The 26,394-nt window shown below is 41.4% G+C and overlaps 1 protein-coding gene across 1 annotated transcript; it reads left to right on the top strand.

The window, feature by feature from the left end:
• Positions 1-398: 398 nt before the first annotated feature.
• Positions 399-1,680, top strand: LOC135609038 (zinc finger protein ZAT1-like). Its single transcript, XM_065102125.1, has one exon. It carries the CDS (start codon positions 552-554, stop codon positions 1,530-1,532), a length of 981 nt encoding a protein of 326 aa, XP_064958197.1. The 5' UTR covers positions 399-551; the 3' UTR covers positions 1,533-1,680.
• Positions 1,681-26,394: the final 24,714 nt, after the last annotated feature.

The raw sequence follows: 26,394 nt of genomic DNA, 5'->3' as shown, positions 1-26,394 counted from the left end.
CAGTTTACCCTCTCTAAGGTACTTTCCTGCGATATCCACTTTGTGAGACCTATAATTCTCTTTTGAGGAGATCCATCCGATGATATGCTAGAGCCAAGATCTATGTTCTTGATGTTATTCTGATCCTCTAGTTATTCTAGAGAAGACCTATTGTAAACCTGTTATCATTATTATTAATAGTAGAAGTTTGAGGTGGACTACGGTCCCGTGATTTTTCCCACATTGAGTTTTCCACGTTAAAAAGATTTGGTCTCACTGTGTGGTTGATTTTTGCTCTATTATTTATACTGTGCTGGTTGATATTTTCATTTGGATATCAAGTTGGTATTTTAACGAGGAACCCATTTTAATTCACAAAGAGGGAAAAAAATATTCTGCTTTAACAGTTTTTCCAACACTACTCTTCTCACCTGCGCCTTTTCTAGCCTATGTTCTCATATTCCCGCATGACAGCTCTTGAAGAGGAGAGGAGAAGACAGAGTGAAGCGATGGAACAGTTGAGAGAACAAGCATGATGCTGCGGAGGATCTAAAGAGACAATCTTTGAGGCCATGGTGAGGCACAGATGCAGGTTCTGCCGCCGCCGCTTCTCCGGTGGCCGTGCCCTCGCCGACCACATGCGGTCTCACGTGACCTCTGCTTCTAAGATGGCTCGGCAGGCCTTCCCCTCGCCGTCCGCCTCCTCGTCTTCCTTCCCGGTGGCGGCCGAGGATGGGCCGGCGGTAGCAGTGGCGTATAGACTGCGGGAGAATCCCAGGAAAAGCTTCCGCCTTGCGGACTCCGAGTTCTCCACCCCCGGAGCTGCGGCCGAGGGCGTCGCGGGCGGATCTTACTCTGTTGTCCAGGATGGCGAGAGCGACGCGGAGTCGTCCTTCCGACGGCGGTTTGGCCGTCCTCGCCTCCAAGAAGATGCCTTTGCTGACGCTAGGCCGGTCAGTTCCATCTCTAACACCTCCACCGAGGAGGACGTCGCCCGCTGCCTCATGCTTCTCTCCCGCGACGCCAGGCCCAAATCCGAAGCAAGGGGCCACCAATCCAATGGCTGCGTCGAGGCCAATGGTGACCAAGTGGAGGCGATCTATTACGATGACGAGGTGGTGGAAAAGAAGGACCCGCCGGTCGCCACCAGATCGCGGCGGAAGAAGACAAGGTACCAGTGCAGCACTTGCCGCAAGTTCTTCCGATCGTATCAAGCTCTCGGCGGCCACCGCGCGAGTCACAAGAGGGTGGGGCTAGAATGCATTACTACCGCCGATGCCGATGCCGATGCTGCTGATCGTGAGCCCATGCTCTTCGATTGCCCTTATTGTTACAGGGTCTTCTCCTCCGGCCAGGCTCTTGGCGGTCATAAAAGATCCCACCTTTCCTCCGCCATCGACGTCGCCACAAAAGTCCCCGCTCTCCTTCCGCCGCCGCAGCTCTCTGCCTTGGCCATTAACGATGACTTCATCGACCTCAACGTCCCAGCTCCATTGGAAGAGGAGCCAGACCACTCGGCGCTGTCCATCGCAACGGAATTCGCATCAAAGTGATTCCTTTCGTCCAAACTGATCACTCTCGTAGCTCAAAGACGCGGAGGCCATTCGAGATGAATTCTTCAGAAGCGATGCTGCAACTATCGAAAATCTATCTTTGAAGTTAATTTCGTAAGAGAAGATAAGTCGAATCCGATTTATATCATTTTCCCCCTTTTTTGTTGTTGCTTATGCGAACTCGATTTGGGTCATCAGTCAACGACGCATCGCATAGCAGAATCATATGAATCAAAGAGAGGAGTGAAGGAAAGGAGAAAAGATCTTTTCCTTGTTGAACTTTTTGTGCTGCGATTGTGTTAGTTAAAGGCTAATCTTTGAGAAAGCTAATGCTATGTTCCAAGAAGAATCGATTTGGATGAAGATGAACAGCTGTGGTGGCAGAGCGCCGTTCTCAGCTGTTGTTGGTTCCTCGCTGTCACCGTTACGCGTGCACGAAAACCATCCTCAACTCTTCTTTCAGTTCGCCGGCGAGTTTGGCCGAGAAAACCTCCTCTTCCTAACTTCATAATTTTACTCGTCGCTTCCCTTCACGTCTCCTTCCTCCTTTGGACGCGCGTTCAAAGAGTACAGCCATAATTCAAGGGATCCCCGCTACCTAAGACGTACCCGGTCATGTACCTGAGAAGCATCAGATCGCCCGCCGGTGGGTCCCATCCGTCTCTTCGGTTGATCAGTACACGGCTATGCGACGCTGTTAAGGGTTGGGAAGCTCTCTCTCCGACGGGTTATCGGGTGAGTATAACGTGGGCCTCCGGAGCGTTTTTTTTGGGGGAAGTGATCACGGGACTCTGCCTACCGCATGGTGGAATTTGGTCGACGTATTTTCGCCTTCTTTGTCTGTACATTATCCTCCCGTCATGAGACGGAGTATAGCGGGCCAGTGGGAAGCGGTGACGCATTTGTCCGACGTCGGCGCGTCGTACGTCGAGTCTGACCTGCGGAGGCCCCAGGTGCGATGCCGACGGCTGGAGCTCCGGTGTTTCGGCCGATCGACCAAGCACACAAAGATCCCCTCCCATTGGCTACCGATTATGGGCCCACTTCACGAATACGAGTGCCTTCTTTTCTGGTTCCCTGACTCGATGCATGGTAACACGCGATACGATAAGCCGATTCCACCGTCTAGTGAACCAAGATGTGCGTGCGATTAGCGCGTGCTTCAGCCTCACGACATGAAGCTTGTCGCGAGGAGATGTCGCACGGATCATGAAGCAGCGAGCACGAACTTTAAGGCGCGGGAACACGCGTGAAGAAGGTCGAAGCGCCGTGAACTATTCACGGGAAGATTCCATGGACTTGTCTCTCTCAAGCAATCACACTCGGATGGATGTACAAACTTGGGATTGTCGGATAACTCCCTGCCATAAGTTTTATAAGAAATTTAGGTTAGGGTTAAAAAATTTAAAGCATAAGTCATAACGTTTCAAGTCAAGAAAATCCAACTTGAGAGATCCATATGGTAGACATACTTTTTGATAAGGTATATTTTGGGTTCAGGTTATGTCATGATCAATGTCATGTCACGCTATAGTCTAGTCAGCAAGAGGAGCACCCTCACACACTGAGCCAAAACCCGTACCAAGACGTGCTCGGTATGTCCCATCCCGGAAAGCTCAAGACGGGCCTGCATGGTGTTGTTCCGCATGTCTCGAGACGATGGCCGCACAATGGTATCATCTCACCTCTCGAGGATCAGCCGCCACGCCAAACCCGCATACGATCGACCCTCGTACAGTAGTATAAAAGCTCATGATCGGCATCCGACCCAAGGGGAGGTAAAAACAAATCAAACCACTACTGACTTGCTTGTCAGAGGGGCCAAAGTCGACAATCACCCGACGAGGGCTATCCTTGCAGGAAAGCAGCTGCCATCGAGCCACGAGCATTCCGACCTTGGGGTCGTCAACTAGCATCCCGACGACTAGCCGCCAATCGACGTCCGGACCGAGAGACGCCGATCAACATTCCGATGTCAACACCCCATTTTCGAGGGCTAGACCGACCTTGGCAACCAGCTCAGTCAACCGAAGACTCTCGACATCGACCCGTGGACCAGACCGTGCTGACTCATCAGCCATGGCGTATCAATTCACCAATATTTTTGGTGCTAGAAGGAGGGCCATGTCGCAGGAACATCCCCCAGGAGCTCTCCCCGAGGGAGAACCACTGGTCGGTCACCCCTCTGTCGGGCCCAAAGATCAGCCCCTCCCCGTCCTCCAAGATAGGGGGATCCCGGCCTCGACGCCAGATCGCTACTAGCGCTTGTTCAACGACCTAGGGTTGTCACCCCTCGGACTTACCACGGGACCCTCGATCGTTTCGCCCAAGGCATTCCTTGGCCTGGCCAAGCAAGTACAGGCAATGGCGGGGATGATGCAGATGATCATCCCACTTATTCCCCAGATCGTGCAGCTAGCAGCTCCCTCAACCAATCCAACATGGCAAAGGCCGAGCAGGGAGCAAGTCGGGACAGGAGAAGCCCAGAGCAAACGATGAACCCGAGAGGCCTGCCTAAGCGGAGCATACCCGCACCCTGTCGGATCACTCCGCCCCACTCCGAGCCTGATACCATATCGTCCGACTCGATGGATGACTTGTTTAGGATCCAACTATCCCAGGTCAACCAATGCCTGGATAAGTTCCAGCGCGAGTTCCAGAAGTCGCGGGGCGAGATGGGCGAAGGCAGCTCGGGCAGATCCCCATTTACTCAGGAAATACAAGACAATCTGTACCCCTCAACTTCAGGCTACCGACATTAGAAACGTACGATGGCGGCTCCGACCCCATAGAACACGTCGCCGCGTTTTAGGCTCAGATGGCCCTCTATGGCACCTCCGGTGCCCTGATGTGTTGGGCATTCCCGACCACCTTCAGGGGACTGGCACGAGCATGGTTCAGCTGGCTATGCCCATCCTCAGTCTCGTCATTCGACCATCTTGCAAGGGAGTTCGAGCAGAATTTCCTCACCAGCGTGCGACCCAGGCCTTCCATGGCCACCTTGCTCACATTATCCCAACGCGAAGACGAGTCGCTCTCTCAGTTCGTGGCATGTTTCACCACTGAAATCCGGGGATTCCCAAATGCTCATCCTTCTTTAATCATGCAGGCATTTCTGATGGGTTTGAAGCCTTCAAGGTTCTTCTAGTCACTGACCAAGAAGCTGCCACTGACCATCCCCGAGATGCTCTAGCACGCCAACCAGTACATCACTACCGAAGCTCTGGTGGCGGGAAAGCGCATGGAAGGAAAGAGGCCAAGGGCAGAATAGTCCTGAGGAATGACCTCAACAACCCCGGTGCAACCCCGCCGGAGGCTCGACCGACACGAGCTACTGCTCTCAAGGCCCCCGCCTCTCCCATTGAACACATCTCGTACCGAGATCTGGTTAGCAACGGGGTTGGCACTAAGAGGGAGGGGGGGTGGGGTGAATTATTGCAGCTGCAAAATCATGTCGGTTACAAAAATTTCTTCGTACGTTGAAAACCGATTTCAGAAACTTAACTTGAAAGCGTGTTCGTAAAAGTACTGAAGGCAGTTTGCAATTAATGTAAATTGCAAGAAGGAAACACAAACCAGATTTTAGAGTGGTTCGGTCGTCGTGACCTACATCCACTTCATAGATTCTTCCTCCGTCGAGGCCACCGACATCCATTATCGATCTTCCTTTAATAGGCAAAGATCAACCTCCTTCTTACACCCCTCTTCTCCTTTTACCGGGTTTAGGAGACAACCCTTACAAGCACTCACTCTCCTCTCTAAATAGAAATCTAAGTTTAAGCTAGAGGAGGGATTTCTCAAGTGATTTCAACAAAATTTCTTCACTTTTAAACTCTCTGTGCTTGTCTTTTAACCAAGGATGAGAGGGGTATTTATAGGCTTCAAGTTGATTCAAACATAGAGCCTAAAAATATCTCATCCCGGGTTTCCCGGGCACAGGCGATACCATCGCCTGGGCTGGGTGGTACCACCGCTAGTGTCAGTCTGACACTAACACTGCGTTGGGCGGTACCACTACCCAGTCTAGCGGTACCACCGCTTGGCATTGGGCCACTAGGCGGTACCACCGCCCAGACTGATAGTATTGTTGAATCTTGGATTTTGATTATGAAGTAAATTATCATTTGTTATCTAATATAAGTGTGTAGGATTAACTACGATGGAAGTAAGATATGCAGCAGGAGTTGCGCCGGAGTCAAGAACATGATCACGTTGGGGGTTCGAGAGTTTGACGGAAGTCTGGGCGGTCGTCGGAGGTTCTGCGGGAACAAATCCGAGAAGTCCAGGAGCTTGCCAAAGAAGCTTGTCAGAACTCGCCAAGTGGATCGTCGCAAGTCCAAGAGTTTGTCGGAAGTTCGTCGGAGCATCGTCGAGGGTTCGTCGGATGTTCGCCAGAAGCTCGTCGGAAGAAGCGATTGACGCACCAGAACACGATCTGCGGTATTGATGTCTTAATTATCGTAGTTAGCATGTAGATTAAGTTAGGATTGGGAGGTGATCCCATTAACTTAATCTGGGGCCAATTGGGCCCTTGGCAGACCCAAATTGGGCCGAATAGATCAGTCCATTCGGACCCAGAATTCCTGCTAGGCGGTGGCACCGCCCAGGAGACTTGGTCTCCTAGGAATTCTAGGCGGTAGTACCGCCCCTGTTAGGCGGTGGTACCGCCGACAGTTATTACTGCCAACGATAGTACCGCCCCTGTCAAGCGATGGTACCACCTGAGCTCGGTCTCCGAGCGATGTCAAGTGGTAGTACCACCCAAACTGAGTGGTAATACCACTCAATGACAAATGACAGGCGGTAGTACCGCCTAGTTATGGCGGTGGTACCATTTGGACCCCGGAAATCCGGGAATAGACACTTTTGAGCTCCAAATTCAAACCAGTTGGGGCCTATATAAACCTCACCATTTCCTGCATGAATGGGCACCAAAATCTTGATCTTATTCTGAGAATTTGAGAGCTCAAAAGTGTTGTAAAAGGCCAAAAGTTCTTCTCCCTCTTTTCATTTAATTTTTGATCATTCAAGAGAGGAGTGAAAATCTGTAAGGGTTGTCTCCTAAGCCCGTCAAAAGGAGTAAAGCTGTAAAAGAGTGGTTGGCCTTCGCCTATCGAAGGAAGGCCTCTAGTGGACGTCGGTGACCTCATCGGAGGAGGAAGCCAAAAGTGAATGTAGGTTAAGATTGACTGAACCACTCTAAATCTCAGTTTGCATTTACATTCTGCTCTCTATCTTAACTACAAACTGCCTCCATTGCTTTTCTTCAACTGTACTTCGCTTAATCTTAAGTTGAAGAACTTTCCGAAATGGTTTTTCATCAAAAGTGTTTTTATCGTAATTACGTCGTTTTAAATCATCGAAAGTTTTTCGTTGCACTAATTCACCCCCCCCCCCTCTTAGTGCTCTTGATCATAACAATTGGTATCAGAGTAGAGTTAACTCTCAATCGGATTAAAACTCAAGAGAGATGGCATACGCCGAAAACCAAGAGGGCCACTCTATTACACGTCCACCCATGTTTAATGGGATGGACTACACCTACTAGAACATCCAAATGAGGATCTTCCTTATTTCCATGGATTTTGAGCTTTGGAATCATGTTGAAAATGGATTTTCAAAGTCTTCTCTTCCAATGATCGATTGGAATGAATTGGAGAAGACTTTCGCTCTTAATGCAAAGACTATGAATGCCTTATTTTGTGCGCTTGATAAAAACGAGTTCAATCGTGTTTCGATTTGTGAAACTGCATTTGATATTTGGCACATACTCGAAGTGACTCACGAAGGCACAAATAGAGTGAAAGAGTCAAAAATTAATCTTTTAATATATTTTTTTAAACTTTTTCGAATGAAACCGAGCGAGACCATAGGCGCCATGTACACCCATTTCACGGATGTCATCAATGGTCTAAAAGAACTCAATAAAAGTTTTTCGGATTTTGAGCTCGTGAATAAGATTCTAAGATCCCTTCCAAAGGGTTGGGACCCTAAAGTCACTGCTATTCAAGAGGCTAAAGATTTAAATAACTTCCCTCTTGAAGAATTAATCGGGTCATTAATGATCTACGAAATGACTTGCAAAGCTCATAAAGAGCAAGAAGACATCCTTCCAAAGAATAGGAAGGATATGACACTTAGAACATTAGAAGACTACTCGAGAGAAAACTCAAGTGATGAGGACTATGGCGATGACTTGGCACTTCTAACAAGGAAATTTAAAAAAATTCATTAAAAGAAACAAGTTTAAAAATGACACAAAAAATAAATTTGAACCCAAGAAGGACTAAGTTATTGCCTACGAATGCAAGAAGCCGAGATACTACAAAAGTGATTGTCCCCAAGCTAAGAAGAGAACACCAAAGAAAAAGACGCTCAAAGCAACATGGGATGACTCAAGCGTGTCCGAAGAAGAGGAGTCCAACACCGAGCAAGTTGCTCACTACGCCCTAATGGCCATCGGAGAGGAGATAACAAATTTAATTGATGCAGATTTATCATTTGATGAATTATTAAATGCTTTCCATGACTTATTTGATGAATGCAAAATAATTAGTAGAAAATATAAATTGTTAAAAAAGGAGCATGATAGTCTTATTAGTAATTTCGATAAATTAAAAACTGAATATCATAATAGTTTATCTCCATGTATAAAATGCCATGATCTAGAAACTCTCCAAAAGGAGAACTTACTACTTAAGGACACTTTGAAGAAATTCGAAGTTGGTAGCAAGTCTTTGAATATGATCCTTACAAATAAGGGTCATATTTCTAAAAGAAATGGAATCAGATTTGTGAGAAGTCCTCACCAAAATCTACCCACCTTCATTGAAGGCCCTATCTTACATGTTCGGCACCAAAGCAAATGCAACTTTTGTTGTAAACATGGACATAGAACTTATCATTGTCCATTCTAGAAAGTTAGTCCGAACAAATTGATTTGGGTTCCTAAAGGAACCATGAACCATGATAAATTTTATGCAGTATGATAAACAATTTAGATCAGTTTTTGAGGCACCCAAAAGTAAATGGTACCTAAAAATCATATTTTCTTGTAGAAATATGTACCATCATAAGCTAGGAGCAAGAGATGGTACCTCGATAGTCAAGGCATATGATTGGAGATCCATCTCAATTCTCTAAGCTCACTAGCATAGACGAAGGCTATGTCACATTCGGAGACAACAAAAAGGGTAAAATCATTGGCAAAGGAACCATAGGTGACAAATCCAACTTCTCTATTAAAAATGTTTTGTTAGTTGATGGTTTAAAACATAACCTCTTGAGCATTAGTCAACTATGTGATAAAGGATATATTGTCAAATTTGAATCTAATGCTTGCATCATTGAAAAATCACACAAAAACACATCTATGATTGCATTAAAATAAAATAACGTATACACTATTGACATCAATGATCTTTGTAATGAAATGTGTTTCTCGATTTTGAATGAGGATGCTTGGCTTTGGCATAGGAGATTAGGTCATGCTAGCATGAAACTAATCAATCAAATATCATCCAAAGAACTTGTAAGAGGAATTCCTCATATCAAGTTCATCAAAAATAATTTGTGTGATGGTTATTAACTAGGAAACCAAATTAAAGGTAGTTTCAAATCTAAGAATCAAATAAGCACTTCTAGGCCCTTGCAATTGATCCATATGGACTTGTTCGGACCAATCTCTACATCAAGCCTAGGAGGTAGCAAATACGTCTTTGTTATTGTAGATGACTATAGTAGATATATATGGTCTTATTTCTTGAAACACAAAAATGAATGCTTTAGATATTTCACCAAGTTTTGTAAACTTGTTCAAAATGAAAAGGGTTTTATGATTTCATCAATTCGAAGTGATCATGGTGGTGAATTTTAAAATCATGATTTCCAAGAATTTTGTGAATCTAATGGATACAACCACAACTTTTCTACTCCAATAAATCCTCAACAAAATGGAGTAATAGAAAGAAAGAATAAAAATTTACAAGAAATTACAAGAACCATGTTGAATGAAAATAGCCTACTCAAATATTTTTGGGCCGAAGTCGTAAACACTACATGCTATATTTTGAATAGAGTTATAGTAAGACCCTTACTCACCAAAACTCCCTATGAGTTGTGGAACAATCAAAAACACAATGTTTCATATTTTAAAGTTTTTGGGTGTTAGTGTTTTATCTTGAATGAAAAAGATGCCTTAAGAAAATTTGATGCTAAATCTGATGAAGGAATTTTTCTTGGTTATTCTTCTATTTCAAAACCTTTTTGTTTATTCAATAAAAGAACTTTAATTATAAAAGAATCAATTCATGTTGTTTTCAATGAGATTTCCGAAATCAAGAAAAATGATTTTGATGATGATGTTAATTTCGATTCTTTAAATTTAAATAAAATCCCTTCTCCAACTAGCAACTTGGATGCATTCACTTCTGAAACATCCTTACTCAAGGATTGGAAGGATGTAGATGCTCATCCTAAGGAGCTAATCCTAGGAGACACATCCAAGGGGGTTCAAACATGTTATTCTCTTAAAAATTTTTGTGCCAACGTCGCTTTTCTCTCCCAAATTGAACCTAAATATATTGATGAAGCCATGAAAGATGATTTATGGATTATCATAATGCAAGATGAGTTAAATCAATTTGAGAGAAATGAGTTATGGAAGCTTGTTCCTAGACCAAATGACCATTTACTTATTGGTACTAAATGGGTCTTTAGAAACAAGCAAGATGAATATGGTATCGTGGTCAGAAACAAGGCTAGATTAGTAGTCAAAGGTTTCAACTAAGAAGAAGGTATCAATTACGAAGAAACCTTCACTCCTATGGCTCGATTAGAAGCCATAAGGATGCCCCTTGCCTTGATAACTACTAATCCTTGATATATTTTACTTAATGTATTATTCGGTGAGCATATGCAGAGTTAGGAATACTAATGTAGATTGAACATTGTTTTTGAATTTTTCTTGAATCTCTTTACGCTACTAGTTTTCAAAATTTTCTTGATCACTTAAGTTTCACGTTGAGATTGAATGCTTCTATAACATGCTTACTTTATAAATTGAAAATCTTGTGCCTTGGTTTCCATGATGAGCATGTTATACTCTCATTATGATTTGAGAAAATTTATACATCGAATTCTTAATCTTTGAGCACTACAAAATTGTGTCCAAATGTATGAACTTATTAAAATTATTTTTCAAACTTTCTTGATTCAATGATCAATCACTTAATGCTATGATGAGAAGTTTACACGATTATATGTCTTAATAACATGTTGGAAATTATATGTTTTGGATACAAAAAATTTCATGATGATAAGCATGCGTTATTTTCATGAGTGTTTTTGAAAAACATATGACAAAAATGTATCCGAATGCAAGAACTTATTAAAATCATTTTTCAAACGTTCTTAATTCATTCAATTGTTATAATGAGAATTTTACACTATTACATGCCTTAATAACATGTTGGAAATTATGTGTTTTGGATACAAAAATTTTTATGATCATGAGCATGTTTTATCTTCATGATTGTATTTGAAAATCTATAGCAAAACCATGTTCGAATGCATGAAAGTATTAAATTTTATTTTCGGATTTTCTTGATCCTAACATGATTTAGTATTTCTCTTCTAGACTTAATGTAGCTTTCATGATCCTATGTCATATCAAGTTTGTTTTATATCAATGCTCCATGATTTTTGACATATGAAAATGCATCTCTCATTGATTTATCTTAAATTTTTAATTGAGAAAGGGATTTGATAAAATGATTCTTTCGTATGAATTCCTTCTTGATGAAGGAAGATTTCATTTTGAGATGAACACTTGCATGGATTTAATTCACATGCATATCTTGATCCGTGTAAAAATAAAGTATGATTTAATCTCTTATCGATTTTAACTTCATTCACGTAAGCTCACAAATGACTTTCCTCCTTTATGCAAAAAGATAATGACAAATAAAAAGGAAGAAGTAATGAAAGTTATCTCCATGTCATGTTTTCCTTGAGATGTTTGTATAATTGATATCCTATCACTTATTGTTGAAAAATGACATGAATCATTACCGCACTTATGCTTAAAGTTTGCTTTAAATAGTTCTCCTTTTTGTTGATGACAAAGGGGGAGAAATACATGGTAAATTGATGATAGAATTGCTATGAGTGCCATATTTGAATTATGTTAAGATATCAAAAGCTTGTATAGAAATACATGGTAAATTGGTAGTAGAATTGTTATGATTGCCATATTTGCACTATGCCATATTTGCACTACTTTAAGATATCTAGAGCTTTTATTGTAATTCTACAATTTGATATCTTGTCATGTGATGAAATGCTATGATTGCAAAACACTAGAAATGTTTGCATTATATTAAGATATCAATAAATTACATCATAATTTTACCTGTTGATATCTTACCATATGATGAATTGCTACGATTGCTATCTTTCACATTTGAAATGTAAAACCTGAAAATGGATGTCAAGTCTTGACATCATTTTTAGAGAGATACATCATGATAGGAATCATGATGGGAGTATTGATAAGGTTAAACGATCTTAACTTATTAATATGTCTCTTGAATTCAAAGGCTTTGAATTTAAGAATGACTTATCTCAAGTATGGCAAATAGATAGGGGGCGTTAAGGTTAACTCCGTTATCAATTGATTGTTATTATTAAAAAGAGGGAGATTATTGAATCTCGGATTTTGATGATGAAGTCAATTATCATTTGTTATCTAATCTATATGTTGAGATAAGTGTACAGGATTAACTACGATGAAAGTAAGACATGCAACAAAAGTTGCGCTAGAGTCAAGACCATGATCACGTTGGGGGTTCGAGAGTTCGACGGAAGTCCATACGGTCATCGGAGATTCTATGGGAACAAATCTGAGAAGTCCAGGAGCTTGCCAAAGAAGCTCATCAAAATTCGCCAAGTGGATCATCGTAAGTCCAGGAGTTTGCCGGATGTCTGCCGGAGCATCGCTGAGGGTTCGTCGGATGTTCGCCGGAATCTCGCCGGAAGAAGCGGTTGATGCATCAGAACACGATCTGCAGTATTGATGTTTTAATTATCGTAGTTAGCATGTAGATTAAGTTAGGATTGGGAGGTGATCCCATTAACTTAATCTGGGGCCAACTGGGCCCTTGGTAGACCCAAATTGGGCCGAATGGATCAGTCCATTCGGGCCCAGAATTCCTGCCAGGTGGTGGCACTGCTAGGGCCAGCGATGGCACCGCCTAGAAGACTTGGTCTCATAGGAATTCTGGGTGGTAGTACAGCCCTTGTCAGGCGGTGGTACCGTCGACAATTATTATTGCTAGCAGTGGTATCGCCCCTGTCAAGCGGTGGTACTGCTTGAGCTCGATCTCCGAGTGATGTCAGGCGATAATACCACCTAGACTGAGTGGTAGTATCGCTCAATGACAGATGACAGGCGGTAGTACCGCCCAGTTATGGCGGTGGTATCGCCAGGACCCCGGAAATCCGGGAATTGACACTTTTGAGCTCCAAATTCAAACCAGTTGACACCTATATAAACCCTACCCTTTCCTGCATGAAAGGGCACCGAAATCTTGATCTTATTATGAGAATTTGAGAGCTCAAAAGTGTTATAAAAGGTCAAAAGTTCTTCTCCCTCTTTTCATCTAAGTTTTGATCATTCAAGATAGGAGTGAAACTATATAAGGGTTGTCTCCTAAGCCCGTCAAAAGGAGTAAAGCTATAAAAGGGTGGTTTGCCTTCGCCTATTGAAGGAAGGCCTCTAGTGAACGTCGATGACCTCATCGGAAGTGGAAGTCAAAAGTGGATGTAGGTCAAGATTGACCGAACCACTCTAAATCTCGATTTACATTTACATACTGCTCTCTATCTTAATTGCAAATTGCCTCCATTGCTTTTCTTCAACTGTACTTCGCTTAATCTTAAGTTGAAGAACTTTCCGGAACGATTTTTCAACGAAAGTGTTTTTATTGTATGAACGTCATTTTAAATGGTCGAAAGTTTTCCGCTGCACTAATTCAACCCCCCTCTCTTAGTGCTCTTGATCATAACAATTGGTATCAGAGCAGGGTTAACTCTTAATCGGATTAAAACTCAAGAGAGATGGCATACGCCGAAAACCAAGAGGGACACTCTATTACACGTCCACCCATGTTTAATGGGACAGACTATACCTACTGGAACACCCAAATGAGGATCTTCTTTATTTCCATGGATTTTGAACTTTGGAATCATGTTGAAAACGGATTTTCAAAGTATTCTCTACCAATGATCGATTGGAATGAATTGGAGAAGAAGACTTTCGCTCTTAATGCAAAGACTATGAATGACTTATTTTGTGCGCTTGATAAAAACGAGTTCAATCATGTTTCAGTTTGTGAAACTGCATTTGATATTTGGCACATACTCGAAGTGACTCACGAAGACATGAGTAGAGTGAAAGAGCCAAAAATCATTCTTTTAATACATTCTTTTGAACTTTTTTGAATGAAACCGAACGAGACCATAGGCGACATGTACACCCATTTCATGGATGTTATCAATGGTCTAATAAAAGTTTTTTGGGTTTTGAGCTCGTTAATAAGATTCTAAGATCCCTTCCAAAGAGTTGGGACTCTAAAGTCACTGCTATTCAAGAGGTTAAAGATTTAAACAACTTCCCTCTTGAAGAATTAATCGGGTCATTAATGACCTACGAAATGACTTGCAAAGCTCATGAAGAGCAAGAAGACATCCTTCCAAAGAACAGGAAGGATATGACATTTAGAACTTTAGAAGACCACTTGAGAGAAAACTCAAGTGATGAGGACTATGACGATGACTTGACACTTCTAACAAGAAAATTTAAAAAAATTCATTAAAAGAAACAAGTTTAAACATGACACAAAAAATAAATTTGAATCAAAGAAGGACCAAGTTATTTGCTACGAATGCAAGAAGCCGGGACACTACAAAATTGATTGTCCCTAAGCCACGAAGAGAACACCAAAGAAGAAGGCGCTCAAAGCAACGTGGGATGACTCAAGCGCGTCCGAAGAAGAGGAGTCCAATACCGAGCAAATTGCTCACTACACCCTAATGGCCATCGGAGAGGAGGTAACGAATTTAATTGATGCAGATTTATCATTTGATGAATTATTAAATACTTTCCATGACTTATTTGATGAATACAAAATAATTAGGAGAAAATATAAATTGTGAAAAAAGGTGCATGATAGTCTTATTAGTAATTTCGATAAATTAAAAACTGAATATCATAATGGTTTAGCTCAATGTATAAAATGCCATGATCTAGAAACTCTCCAAAAGGAGAACTTGCTACTTAAGGACACCTTGAAGAAATTCGAGGTTGGTAGCAAGTCTTTGAATATGATCATTACAAATAAGGGTCACATTTCTAAAAGAAGTGGAATCGGATTTGTGAGAAGTCCTCACCAAAATCCAACTACCTTCATTAAAGGTCCTATCTTACATATTCGGCACCAAAGCAAATATAACTTTATTGCAAATATAGACATAGAACTTATCATTGTCCATTTAAGAAAGTTAGTCTGAATAAACTGATTTGGGTTCCTAAAGGAGCAATGATAAATTTTATGTAACATGATAAACAATTTTGATCAGTTTTTGAGGCACCCAAAAGTAAATGAGTACCTAAAAATTATCCTTTCTTATAGAAACATATACCATCACAAGCTAGGAGCAAGAGATGATACCTCGATAGTGGATGCTCAAGGCATATGACCGGAGATCCATCTAAATTCTCTAAGCTCACTAGCATAGACGAAGGCTATGCCACCTTCGGAGACAACAACAAGGGTAAAATCATTGGCAAAGGAACAATAGGTAATAAATCCAACATCTTTATTGAAGATATTTTGTTAGTTAATGGTTTAAAACATAACCTCTTGAGCATTAGTCAACTATGTGATAAAAGATATATTGTTAAATTCGAATCTAATGCTTGCATCATTGAAAACCACACAAAATCACATCTATGATTGCATTAAAACAAAATAACATATACACCATTGACATCAATGATCTTTGTAATAAAATGCGTTTCGCGGTTTTGAATGAGGATGTTTGGCTTTGGCATAGGAGATTAGGTCATGCTAGTATGAAACTAATCACTCAAATATCATCCAAAGAACTTATAAGAGGAATTCCTTATATCAAGTTCATCAAAAATAATTTGTGTGATGGTTGTCAACTAGGAAAACAAATTAAAGGTAGTTTCAAATCTAAGAATCAAATAAGCACCTCTAGGCCCTTGCAATTGATCCATATGGACTTGTTTGGACCAATCTCTACATCAAGCCTAGGAGATAGCAAATACGCCTTTGTTATTGTAGATGACTATAGTAGATACACATGGACTTTTTTTTTGAAACACAAAAATGAATGCTTTAGATATTTCACCAAGTTTTGTAAACTTGTTCAAAATGAAAAGGGTTTTATGATTTCATCAATTCGAAGTGATCACGGTGGTGAATTTCAAAACCGTGATTTCCAAGAATTTTGTGAATCTAATGGATACAACCACAACTTCTCTACTCCAAGAAATCCTCAACAAAATGGAGTAGTAGAAAGAAAAAATAGAAATTTAAAGGAAATGACAAGAACCATGTTGAATGAACATAGCCTACCCAAATATTTTTGGGCCGAAGCCGTAAACACTATATGCTATATTTTGAATAGAGTTCTAGTAAGACCCTTACCAAAACTCCCTATGAGTTGTGGAACAATAAAAAACCCAATGTTTCATATTTTAAAGTTTTTGGATGTAAGTGTTTTATCTTGAATGAAAAAGATGTCTTAAGAAAATTTGATGCTAAATCCGATGAAGGAATTTTTCTTAGTTATTAAGGAATCAATCAATCAATCAATGAAATGTTATTCCACTCTATGGACAAACCCTCGAAGTGATCAAGGAGGGTCAATCCCCTCGAAGCGATCAAGGAGGGTCAATCCCCTCGAAGCGATCAAGGAGGTCGATCCCCTCGAAACGATCATTATCATTTCCATTTCTTCCCTTTCTTCTACGATAATACTTTAGGGTTTTATCATTTAGTATCAGAGAGACGATAAGACTTTAGGGTCTTATCAATTGGTATCAGAGCGATGATAAGACTTTAGTGTCTTATCAATTAGTATCAAAGCGGCAATCCTTGACGTTATCTCTACAGTATTACCGTAGCTATCTTTCAAAAAATAAAAAAAATAAAAAATAAAAGAAAGGAACGCCCGCAGCCACTCCCCTGCTTCCGGCCAGGCCACCCGCCGCTGCTACTATCCGGTCAGCGACCACCATCGCCCCGCTTCCTAGCTAGAGTCCAACGTTGCCCATCGCCTCCCACATGAGCCACCACCGCTGCTATAATATTCCTCACTTTTGAAAATTATTAATAAAGATTTATTTATAAATTGGAGGACCCATATGTAAATATAGAAATTTCAAGGACTAAACCGTCAAGTTACAAAAAAAAAAAAAAAGAAAACCAAAAATTTTGATTTTATCCCATCGCCCCCCACGCTCTCTGTTTCTCGAGAGAGAGGAGCGGTGGGCCATGGGGAGAAGAAGAGAGGAAGAAGAGGGAGAAGATAAGAAAAGAAGAAGAAGAGAGGGAAGAGGGAGAGGAAAGAGAGATAGTTGCAGCAGCTAGGGCTGCAGCACCTCTATTTCGTGTAGGAGGAAACATAGGACTTCATGTGTGGGGCGTCGGGGAGGAGAAGGGAAGAAGAAGAAGAAGAAGAAGAAGAAGAAGAAGAAAAGAGGAGGTGACTGCGGCAAGGGCTGCAGTGAGGAGCTGCGGGGCGTTGGGGAGGAGAAAGGAAGAAGAGGAGAAGAAGAAAAGAAGAAGAAGAGGGAAAAGAAGAGAGGAGGAAGAAGAGGGAGAAGAGAAGAATAGAAGAAGAAGAAGAAAAAGAGAGGGAAGTGGGAGAGGAGCGAGAGGTGGCAGCAGCTAGGGCTACAGCACCTTTGTTTCCGCATCTGTTTCCTGCAGGTGGAAACAGAGGAGACGAGGTGTGGGGCATTGGGGAGGAGAAGAAGAAGAAGAGGAAACAGAAGAAGAGGAAAAGAAAAAAAAAAAAGAAGGATGGCTGTGGCATGGGCTACAGTGAGAAGGTGTGGGGTGTCGGGTAGGAGAAGGGAAGAAGAGGAGAAGAAGAAGGAGAAGAAGGAGAAGAAGAAGAAGAGGAAGAGAAGAAGTAGAACGGGTGAAGAGGCAGCACCTATGTTTCCTGCAGGAGGAAATAGAGGAGAGGAGGTGCTGTTCGACGGGGAGAAGAAGGGGAGGAAGGAGAATAAGAGAAGAGGAAGAAGGGAAGGAGAGGAAGAAGAGAAGGGGAAGAAGGGGCTGCGGCGATGGCAGCTGCAGTTGGAAGAGAAGAAGGAGGGGAAGATGAGCAGGGGAGGAAGAAGAGGCTACGGCCGTAGCTGAGGCTACGACTGCAGCAGTGTAGCTGGGAAAGAAGAGAAGGAAAGGAAGAAGAGAGAAAGAGGAGAAGGGGAGGCAGCTGCAGCGGGAAGAGAAGGAGAGGAAACAGAGCAGGGAAAGAAGAAGAGGTTGCGGCTGCGGTGGTAGCGGCTGCGTCTGTGGCAACCGTGTTTGGGAAAGAAAAAAATAGGAATGAGAGAAGGGAGGAAAGAAGTAGTACATTGGAAGGGGCTGCGGTTGTGATAGCAGCTGCGGTCGTGGCTACGACCGTGGTAGTGGCAGCGGCGATGGCTACGATAGCTACGTTTGAAAAAGAAAACGAAGGACTGAGAGTAAGAGAGAGCAGGTGACTATGCCTCTATGTTCTGCATGAGCTACAGTTGTGGAGGAAAAGTAGAAGGATTTGGGTTGACACCTTTTTTGGATCTTCGGATCAAAATCTTTGAAAGACAAGTGTTCCGATCCTTCCTATTGCAAGCTTTCTAATCTTTCTTATTGCAAGTGTCATGATCTTTCCTTATCGTAATTTTATCTCTACATTTGCTTTGAATATGAGGAACTTTGAATTGTTCTAGCCTTGCATTTGATATATCTCCTGTTTAGACGTAACGATTCGAATCTGTGCAACTTTCGAGATTCTGACCTTTCTACCTTATTATGGTTATCACTTCATGTATTGACCTCTGATTTGGATAAAACTTATTTGATCAGAATATAGACTCATAAACCTTTCTTGTGATACTTATTTTAAGAATTCAGAGTAAGTTTGCCTGCCTAAACTTCTGTTTCAAATGAGTCTACAGATTCTGCAAAACAGGGTTCATAATTTCTGACCATTTGATACCGAGCTGCCTATAAGTCGATGTTGGAAACTCCGATTTGTTCAAAATAGAGATTTTGTTCTCCGACCTTTGTTTACCAAATTATTTGTAACTCTCTATTGGACAATTCAATTCATATGAAGCTTATTTTATCTGAAAGTAAATTGAAATATCTTTCCAATGATATATTTTTGAGTAAATTGGAGCACGATTGATAGTTTGAATCATTTGTTCAATGTGCCTCTTGAATTCTTCCAGAAATCGAGCTTTGGTCGATTTCACATATTCTGGTTTCATTTCTTTGGAAATTGATATCCTTTAGCTTTCTTATTCAATTGAGTTTTATATTACTGTTTTGAATTCTTGTATGCTCTTGTCCTTAAAATTATTTGCATTCTTGAAAACTATTATGTAATGTTTATGCTATATCGCATTGACTCATATAGGCACATGTATATCCCATTGTTCCGCATTTACTTTCGATATGTGCCTATACCAGTTTCATTCCTTTGGACATTGAATTCATCTAACCTCTTATTTGAATTGAGTTATATGTGATTGCTTGGAATCCTTGAATGCTCTTGCTTTCATTTCCTTTCAAATCTGAATACAATTGTGAAAGATTATTGCTTACTTCGTATTAACTCGTAAAGGCACATGTACGTTTTGTTGTTCCGCGTATGCTTTCGATATGTGCTATTCATTGATCATACTATCCTTTTGTACTCTGGTATTTGTGGGATATTGTGAACCTTTGCCAAAAATGGTAAAGGCAGTTATGCATAGAGCCTGCGATGCTCTGCCGACCCCCTCTGACTTCACCTAGACGTGGGTGGATGGAGCTCCCAGACGTGGGAGACCTCTCAGACGTGGGAGACTTCTGTCTGGTGGTCATTCAGAAATGGATGAATCACATTCTGTCTGTGGTCCCACTACACCTTCTGTATGTTTGATATGATATCCAGAGCTTTGGTTATGTGTTTCTGTACATACTTTGGATAAGAATGATATGAATGCAACGTTAAATACGATGTTTGAGCTTCTGTTTGGTATTTGTTATTGATATGTTTCAAAATTGTCCATACGTCATTAATATGCTCCGGAACATTTCATATGCCACTGATAAGCTACGGAACATTTCATTTGTTATTTAGATGCTCCGAAATGTTTCATTCATTGTTGATATGCTTCGAAATGTTCCATACGCTGTTGATATGCTCCGGAACATTTCATATGCCACTAATAAGCTCTGAAACGTTTCATTCGTTGTTGATATGCTCCGAAATGTTTCATCTATTATTGGCATGCTCTGAAATGTTCCATATGCCGTTGATATGCTCCGGAACATTTCCTATGCTATTGATATGCTCCAATTACTCTATGCTCCATTTGATTTGGAACCAAATATGTTTCAATTGAAATGACACATATGATTTTGTATCTAATGATATGGTACCTTGAAAATTCTTGTATTCCGTCTTGTATTATGATACCTTACTTGTTCGAAACCATTCCTTTTGTTCTGAATATGCTTTGTCACTTGCTGAGCTGTTTTTAGCTCACTCCGTTGTTATATAAATCTTTCAGGTTAGCTTGTCACTCTTTGAGATGTTTGAATTGGGCTGAGGCAGTGGAGAGCTATTCAGAATTATGGGCAAGTCTTGTTGGTTATTATGCTATTGTTGTAGAAGCATATTTTGTATCTAATGAAATGTTGTCGATGAATCGAAATGGATATACTGTGTAAAAGTGTTAGAAGATCTCTCTTATTTAGAATTTCGAAATGTTAAGTCTAGTTTATGATGATATGAATTTGTGGTGAATAGTTGGAGTTCTGATTGTATAATTTATTTAGCTTGTGGATTTATAAATGTTGTTCATATTTGTTAAGTTGGCTTGGATTGCCATAAATGTGAATTATCGAGTGATGTGATATATGATTATAAACTGCATAGGTTTTATGGATGTAAATTTGATTGAATATTTTTCAGTATCCTCAATTGTGTGTTTGGATCTTGGATGGATTTGTGATGAAAATTTTTAATATCATGGATATTTTGAGGGGCGTGACAACTGCCTCCTTCTCCACCGCACTATAACATCCCATTAGTCCCACATCGGAAGTGGGCAATGTGTATGATTAGCTTATATGGGTCTGATGAGTGTACTATGTTAACTCCCGCTTAAGCATTTTGGTCTGTGGTTGAAGGACCAAAATGGAGTTATTGGCCAGTTGGTTCATCAGACTCGGGTCGTGATATTTGGTATCAGAGCCGACCTAGCATTTGGGTAGGGTGAGAGGGCTCGAGTAGGAAAGGGCTACCCGTGGATGGAGTCGAGAACTCATCATATTAGTTCCACATCGGAAGTGGGCAATGTACTACGTTAACTCCCGCTTAAGCATTTTGGTCCGTGGTTGAAGGACCAAAATGGAGTTATTGGCCAGTTGGCTCCACCGCCGCCGCCCGCCTCCCCTTGGGTCGTAGTCGCAGCCGCCGGTTGTCGCCCTCCTCGCGGTGACTGAAACAGTAGGCAACGAGCATCCTAATGGCTTCTAATCTTGCCATAGGAGCGAAGGTCTCTTCGTAGTCGATTCCTTCTTCTTGGTTGAAACATTTGGCCACTAGTCTAGCCTTATTTCTAACCACGATACTGCATTCATCTTGTTTGTTTCTAAAGACCCATTTAGTACCAATGACTAAATGGTCACTAGGTCTAGGAACAAGCTTCCATACCTCATTCCTCTCAAATTGGTTCAATTCCTCTTGTATTGCAATAACCCATGAATCATCTTTCAAGGCTTCATCAATGCATTTAGGTTCAATTTGAGAAAGGAAGGTGGCATTAGCACAAAAAATCTTGAAGGAAGAACAAGTTTGAATCCCTTTTAATAAATATATCTCCTATAATTAGCTCTTTTGGATGAGCATCTACATACTTCTATTCCTTGGGTAAGAAAATTTCGGAAGAAGATACATCCAAGTTGCTATTTTGAGGAGGGGGTTCATTTAAATTCAAATTATCAAAACCAAGATCATCATCAAAATCATTTTTCTTTAACTCAAAAATTTCATTAAAAACTATATGAATAGACTCTTCTATAACTAAGGTTCTTTTGTTACAAACACGAAAAGCCTTAGAAACCGAAGAGTAACCAAGAAAGATGTCTTCATTGGATTTAGCATCAAATTTTCCTAAGGGATCATTTTCATTCAAAATAAAGCATTTGCAACCGAAAACTTTAAAATAAGAAATATTTGGTTTTTTTATTCCATAATTCATACGGAGATTTTGATAGAGATGGTCTTATTAGAACCCTATTCATGACATAGCAAGCCGTATTAACTGCTTCGACCCAAAAATACTTAGGTAGACTATGTTCATTTAACATGGTTCTTGCCATTTCTTATAAATTTCTATTTTTTCTTTCAACTACCCCATTTTGTTGAGGATTTCTCGGAGTGGAGAAGTTGTGATTATATTCATTGGATTCACAAAAACTTTAGAAGTCATGGTTTTGAAATTCTCCACTGTGATCACTCCGAATTGATGAAATCATGAAGCTTTTTTCGTTTTGAGTAAGTTTACAAAATTTAGAGAAACATTTGAAACAATCACTTTTGTGAGCCAAGAAATAGGTCCAAGTGTATCTACTATAGTCATCTACAATTACGAAGGCATGTTTGCTTCCTCCTAGACTCGTTGTGTCAATTGGTCCAAATAAATCCAAATGAATCAATTGCAATGGTCTAGTGGTGCTAATTTGATTTTTAGTTTGAAACTAGTTTTTATTTATTTTCCTATTTGACAAGCATCACACACTTTGTCCTTAACAAACTTCATATTGGGAATCCCTCGTACTAACTCTCTAGATGAAATCTTAGATATTAGTTTCATACTTGCATGACCTAATCTCCTATGTCAAAGCCAAGCATCATGAAAAGCACATTTCATTATTAAGTTCATCAAGGTTGATGGTGTAGACATTATTTTATTTTAAGGCAATCATTGATATGTTATTATTTGGTTTTTCAATAATGCACACATTAGATTCAAATCTAACGATGTAACCTTTATCGCATAATTGACTAATGCTTAAGAGATTATGTTTCAATCCATCAACTAGCAACACATCATCAATTGAAAAACTTGATTTGTTACCTATGGTTCCCTTGTCAATGATTTTACCTTTGTTGTTGTCTCCGAAGGTAACATATCCTTCTTATTTGCTAGTGAGCATAAAGAAATGAGATGGATCTCTGGTCATGTGCCTTGAGCATTCACTATCAAGATACGATTTCTTGATATCAAGTAAGCACAAAACTTGATAGAAAGTAAGCACAAAACTTTATTAATAAGTTCAAGATTCGAAAAACTTTTATCAAGAGCTTTTAAACCATTGACGACATCCTAAAACGGGTGTACATGTCAACAATGGTTTCGCTTGGCTTCATTCGAAAAAGTTCAAAATCATGCATTAAAAAGTTGATTTTCGAATCTTTGCTAGTGCCTTCATGTGTAATTTTGAGAGTGCGCCATATGTTAAAAGTCGTTTCACATATAGAAACCCGATTAAACTCAATTTTATCTAAGGCGCAAAACAAGGCATTCATAGCCTTTGCATTTAGAGAAAATGTCTTCTTCTCCAAATCATTACAATGGTTCATTGGAAGAGAAGTCTGTTGAAAACCAAATTCGACTATGTGCCATAAATCGAGATTCAATAAAAGCAAGAAAACTCTCATTCGGGTTTTCCAATAAGTGTAGTCCGTCCCATTGAAAAAGGGAGGATGAATGAGAGAGTGACCCTCTTGAAAGCCGAAAAGAGCCATTTCTCTTTGGGTGTTAACCTAAATGAGAAATCAAGGCTCTGATACCAATTGTTAGGAAAGGGGTCGGTACTAAGAGGGGGGGTGAATTAGTGCAGCGGTAAAATAACGTTGGTTTAAAACTTCGTTTTGATTAAATCTATTTTCGACGAAAAACTGTTTCGTAAAGATAATAACTTTGAAAGCATATATAAAAGAGTAGTGGATGTAAAGAGCAAGTAAGGAGGTTTGCATTTAAAGTAAATTACTCAAAGAAATACAAACCAGATTTTAGAGTGGTTCGATCGTTGTGACCTATATCCACTTCGCCAATTCCTCTTCCGTCGAGGCCACCAGCATCCACTATCGATCTTCCTTTAATAGGCAAAGATCAATCTCCTTCTTACACCCCTCTTCTCCTTTGACCGGGTTTAGGAGACAACTCTTACAAGCATATACTCCTCCTAAACAGAATTCTAAACTTAGACTATAGGAGGGGATTCTCTAGTGATTGCAACAACGTTTTCTCACTTTTAAATACTCGGTGCTTGTGTATGTTAACCAGGGATGAGAGGGGTATTTACAGGCTTAAAGTTGATTCAAACTTGGAGCCTAAAAACATCTCATCTTGGGTTTCCCGGGTATGGGCGGTGGTACTGCAAAGTGTCACCATCGCTCATGCTGGGCTGTGCTGGGTAGTACCACTGCCCAAACTAGCGATACCATCGCTTGACACCCTGCTAGGGGTGGTACAACCACCCAGACTGGCGGTACCACCGTCTGACATAGTCTCGAAGATTGTGCCATGATAGTGTCACTTCTTGGGACACTGTTTGGGCCTCTCATTGGGCCCAACATAGTCCTTACATGGGCCAAACTGACCCCTAATTAGGTTGGCTCAATTCCAATCCCAATTATATGCTAACTACAAAATTTAAGACATTTCCTAAGCTAAACAAGTCTCTATGTCTCGGTTTTGTTGAATCTCGTATTTTGATGATGAAACTACTTAATATATGTTTATGATTTAATCTGCGTTTTGAGTGACGCAGGATGCTTTGATCAGGATGAGACAATTAAAGCAGGAACATCATGTTGTGCCGGAGGAACATGTCAGAAGGTTGGACGTCGGGCCGGTGGATCGGTCGACGTATCGACAGAAGGCTTCGGGTCGTGGACTCGGGCATCGGGCCAAGAAGAGCGGGTATTGTAACAAGGATATCGGAGTTGCGGAGCCAACAGGCCGATTGGGCAGTAGGCTGCAGGAAAGGACGATGCGCCGAAGAATCGGACGAAGCGTCGAGGGACCAATGACATGCCGGACAACTTGGTTAATTTCTTAGGATTAATTGTCTCAATCAAAGTTTTTGTTTTAAGTGTGCAGGATTAACTACGATGAAAGTTAGACAAGCAGCAGGAGTTGCGCCGGAGTCAAGTTCATGATCACGTTGGAAGTTCGAGAGTTCGACGGAAGTTCGGACGGTCGTTGGAGGTTCTGCGAGAATAGATCCGAGAAGTCCAGAAGCTTGCCAAGCGAAGCTCGTCGGAACTTGCCAAGTGGATCGTCGCAAAGTCCAGGAGTTTGTCGGAAGTCCGCAGGAGCATCACCGAGGGTTCATCGGATGATCGACGGAAGTTCGCCGGAAACTCGCCGGAAGGAGCGATTGACGCACCGAAGCAAAGCTGCAGAAATTGTCTTAGATCTAATCGTAGTTAGCACATTGATTAAGTTAGAAAATGGGAGGTGATCCCATTAACTTAATCTTGGGCCAATTGGGCCCGAATTCGGACTGGTTTGGGCCAAGTTTGGAGCCCAACCAGTGATCTGGAATAGTGCCAGGAGGTGCAACCGCCTAGGCCAGGAGGTGGCACCGCCTGGGCTAAGCCTCCCAGCGAGACTGGGCGGTGCAACCTCTCCAGCCGAGAGGTGGCACCGCCTGAGCTCAGTCTTCGAGCAAGACTGGGCGGTGCAACCTCCCTGACAGAGAGGTGGCACCGCCTGAGCTCAGTCTTCGAGCAAGACTAGGCAGTGCAACCTCCCTGGCAGAGAGGTGGCACCGCTTGAGCTCGGTCTTCGAGCTCTGCCAGGCGGTGCAACCTCTCCAGTTAGGAGGTGCAACTGCCTGATCCCGGAATTCCGGGATTTGATCGTTTTGAGCTCCAAATTTGAACTGGGTTGGGGCCTATAAATACCCCACCCATTCAGCACTGAAAGAGCAAGAACATAAGCCGAAATCTTGATCTTTTCAGTGGTTCTTAGAGCTCAAAACTGCTAGTTTTCCTCCTCCTTCTGTTCTTCAAGTTTGAGTTGTAAAGAGAGGAGAGAAAACATTTGTAAGGGTTGTCTCCTGAGCCCGTCAAAAGGAGTGAATCTGTAAGAGGGTAGTTGGCCTTCGCCTATTGAAGGAAGGCTCCTAGTTGACGTCGGTGACCTCGCCGGTGGAGGAAGCCAAAAGTGGAGTAGGTCAAGACTGACCGAACCACTCTAAATCTCTGGTTTGCGTTTATTTTGAGCACTTTATCATTACTGCAAACCTCCTACATAGCTACTGCTCTCTGTGCTTTTACGAATGAGTTCTGTGCAGTTTACGTTCACATCTTAATTCCATTTACAAACTGCAAACTGCTCTCTGCGCTTTTACGAACGAATTCTGTGCAGTTTACGTTTACGTCTTGATTCCATCTACAAACTGCAAACTGTCTCTCTGCGCTTTTACGAATGAGTTCTGTGCAGTTTACGTTTACGTCTTGATTTCACTTACAACTGCAAACTATC

Source organism: Musa acuminata, chromosome BXJ2-4 (genome assembly GCF_036884655.1).
Source record: "Musa acuminata AAA Group cultivar baxijiao chromosome BXJ2-4, Cavendish_Baxijiao_AAA, whole genome shotgun sequence".
NCBI lineage: Eukaryota > Viridiplantae > Streptophyta > Magnoliopsida > Zingiberales > Musaceae > Musa > Musa acuminata.
Note: the sequence above shows the minus strand (reverse complement) of the source record. Positions and strands in the feature narration are given on the sequence as shown.